Raw genomic sequence first — 3,729 nt, 5'->3', positions numbered from 1 at the left:
ATCAGGTGGAATAAAGGTCAGCAACTCGGAACAGACTTCCTTGAAGCCAAACCAGACAGAATCCTAACAGACAAATAAAGAAAAATGGCAAAAAACCCCAAAAAACTAAGGTCCTTGAGAAGCAAATTTAAGTTCAGGCTTAACTTCAAGAAGATGGATATTCAATGGGAAAACTCACATCCCTAATTTTAGGCATGTGCTTAAGAGCTTTATTGGGTCAGGGACTAACAAATGGTCTTCTCCAGCTCTGATGTCTTTAAATTATTCTCTAAAAAGCTACTGGCCACATGGGGACAGGCAAGGTATTTCAGCCATCGGATACTATTTGAAAAGCAAAATGAGCATGAAAATGTAAATTAAGCCTGTACCCTCCACCAAGTTAACCCCCTGCACTGCATGCACACAACTCTATACCTGGTTCCTCCTGCCAATCCGGTGTGGTGCAGGAGACTTCGATGGGGATTTGATGTTCTGAGAGTTCCCACCATTTTCAGCAATCTTCCCCACGCTCATGACTGCTGACATCATGGCGTCAACGGAGGATAAATCCGTGCCTTCCAAACTGTTTGGTAAACTAGGCAATAACTTGAGATTGTTTAAGCTTTCAGGCTCCTTCTCTGGAACTGTAAAACAAAACCAAACAGTTGTTGAGACTCCCCACTGGAGGGCTAACAGCCTGCTCCATAGCATACAGTACATGGTGGAACAATACCCAACCCCCTCCCCCCACTACCCAGTCCATTTGATGGTAAGGAGGTGTCAAGTAGTTCATAACAGTTCAGAATCCTTTATTAATGAAACAGCTACTGACTTCTGGAATGTATAGGTCAAATTGCCATTTTTCTTAGGGTGCCTCCTTCACACTGAGTTTGATTTTCAATACAAAATCAGGACTGGGCTTAAATCAGATTTTCCTCTTGTTATAGCACAGTATATAGTATCCCATGACCAGACTGGAGCACTGCTGATGAATACTTGCTCTTACGAACCCAGTCTCTGGGGTGAGTAGGAGTCCCACGGAGCATCGTGTCAAGTTGAAATTGTACAAAATTTACAAATATGCGGGAGTCCTTTTGCCTAGTCAGCTTAAACCAGTTCCCCTAGTGAAATAATCTCTACCAACAAAAGGGCTTTTTTGTTACTATAACTGCCTTTAGGCTATGGTTTTTACAGGCATAGCCACTGTCAGCCAGGGGGATGGATTGGGAGTGCAGGCAAAAACTTTAGACCAGGCCCATTTCATTATCACATGCTACACAGCAACCACATTCCTGTTACACACAGATATACTTAAAACAGCTTGCAGCCCAACTACTTACAGTACTCATCTCTAACGCTGGTCATCATCTGCTTCAGAAATACCACAGCAGCATGTTTTAAAACTATGTATTTTCAAAACCCAACTCATTCAATGGATACACAGTGGAACGTAAGATTTAATGGGGTGTATAAAAGGGAACACATGGGAAATAAGAATATGGGGGTGAACATGAAGGGACATGTTTGCCCCTGTGCACTCAATCCTTTGCTGAATACTGTTTTTGGAAGACAAACAGTTTGAGCATTAGAAACAGGTGTTTTATACAGATAAATAAAGTGGTGCCAAGTTAGCAGGAGCCAAGAAAGAGCTCTAGTTCTGAAGCCCTGTAGTGGTGGGAGATTGTTTATGCACTTGTGCTTCTGTTTAAGATATTTTATATTCATATGTATAAGTGACTGAGAGTGGGGAAGAACTTCTCTGTAAGCCTGGCTGAAGCTTTAAATTAATGAGGCACTCCATCCTAGTTAAACACATACCTTCATTTTCCTCCCCTGACTGCTGCACAACAAGGTTATCTTCTTGCTTGCTGTTCTCCTCACTTAGTGTAGTATGCTTAGCAGAGTCTGGATCCTCAGCCTCTTCCTCAACAGCACCCTCTAGTACTGTGTGAAGAAAACATGGATGAGAAAGAACAGAGAGGAAAAAACAGTGTTAGGAAGCAAAATGTACATCATGCCCTTAATTTATCACCAAGATGCAATTAACGTAAAAAAAAAAAAAGGAGAAAGGGATAGTTGTGATATTGCGGTGATATATAAAAGTAAACTGCAGCTGGAGAATAAGTTATTCAATAACTAGTTTTTGATGGCATTTTAGAGGATATGAAAGCAGCTGACACTCCAAAGGAAACAACCAAAAAACAGTGATGCCCAAGGGAAGGTATTTTTCAGCAAGCAATATTGCAAAATATAATTACAGTTTTAAAATGGAGAGCTGCACTATCGTAACTTTAGAAAGAAAAATAGCTCTGTTACTTCACTATTGAAAAATAATACGCATTTTACAAGCCCTGCCACCTCTTTTCAAAATGGTGTCCATCAGCAGACCCTGAACAGCATCCTAAAATGTTTCTTCCTTGTTTAGGCAAAGGCCCCAAATTAGAGTTAAACTAAATAGAATTTTTCTTGTAAAAGAATGTGCACATCTTACTGTAATTATCCTCTTGATAGTAAATGGGAACTTACACATTTACACAGCATGTTTTCCCCTAGGATCTCACAGCACTAGGCAAATGTTAGAGAACTATTACTATAACCTAGTTATATACTCACTTTGCAGGTGGATGAATACAAGTCACAGAAAAGACATGTGGGTAAGGGGGTGGGAGGACTTTTTGCCATCATGACTCAGTGGGTGTGTCTATGTGTTCATTAATGCGCTTTTGCTACTGCTCATTAAATTTAGTACTACTAACGTGAGGTACTAACTAAATGCTCATTAGGCTGCCCTAATGCACAATAGCAAAAATGCATGTTTTTTGTGATGCTTAATGCACAGTAGCCTAATTTTACTGTGTATTAGCACGGTTTTTGCCGTGATGCTCTAATGCACAGTAAAATAAAGCTGCATATTAAAGCACACACGTAGATATGCCCACTGAGTAGCTCTTTATGCCACAGATTATCCTAATCACTAAAACAGAATCAATATCTAGAGGTTTGACACCTCATTTGCTTAAAATTTGCACAGGGACATACACACCTTCCCGAATTAAGACTCGACTATTAACTGTGACGGAAAACCTGGGTCTGGTCTGCAATATGAAGTTTTGCCAGAGTAGCAGCGTGGGTTGCGATGTAAATATATCATACTCCCTTAGTCTGTGTAGCTATGCTGGCTTGACCCAAGCATGGACAAAACCCTACTAATAGAAGGGGCCTTTAAAAGCTTAGTGCATATTGTTTGGGGAGGTGGTGCAGCTACATCAGCCGAAAAACCTTTGTGTCAGCATAAGCATATCTTTACTAGGGTGCTGCACTAACATAAGTAAGCTACGTGGAAGAGACTCCATTGTATATACAAACCCCAAAGTACTGGTTCTCAACTTTTTTAAGACTCAGGGTACCCCTCTTTACACTCTAGGCAGCCCTCAGGAAATACCAGCTCCTAGCTTTCACTTGCTTTCTTGACTGGAGAAAAATGATACAGCAATTCTTCAAAGAACTCAGAAAGACTGAAGCGGATCTGAATGGTTTTTGACGCTATAAATTCTTATTTGAACTCTCTACTGGGAGAACCTCACATATATGTTTGCATAACTAACAAGGCTAATGTTGTGCAGTATCCCACAGCACCCTTAAAAGGATTTCACAGCACCTTGGTTGAGCACTACTTCCCTAAAGGGCTCTAGGTCTAGTGCTCATGGTGTATAACGGGGGGGGGGGGGGGTCTGTGTTGTGATACGCGCA

The 3,729-nt window shown here is 41.0% G+C and overlaps 1 protein-coding gene across 2 annotated transcripts in view; it reads right to left on the bottom strand.

The window, feature by feature from the left end:
* The window catches only part of RREB1 (ras responsive element binding protein 1), a 166,464-nt gene that overhangs the window by 86,293 nt on the left and 76,442 nt on the right, over nt 1-3,729 (bottom strand). For both annotated transcript variants that reach the window (XM_019522254.1, XM_019522245.1), the window contains exons 2-3: nt 1,798-1,923; nt 415-623 (exon numbers count right to left, since the gene is read on the bottom strand). In XM_019522254.1, the coding sequence (XP_019377799.1) occupies nt 415-528 (114 nt within the window). In that variant the 5' untranslated portion in view covers nt 529-623; nt 1,798-1,923. The remainder of the gene's footprint in view (nt 1-414; nt 624-1,797; nt 1,924-3,729) is intronic.

The sequence above is a fragment of the Gavialis gangeticus genome, unplaced genomic scaffold (assembly GCF_001723915.1).
Source record: "Gavialis gangeticus isolate Ggan-Ray unplaced genomic scaffold, GavGan_comp1, whole genome shotgun sequence".
NCBI lineage: Eukaryota > Metazoa > Chordata > Crocodylia > Gavialidae > Gavialis > Gavialis gangeticus.
This window is presented reverse-complemented; position numbering and strand designations above follow the sequence as displayed.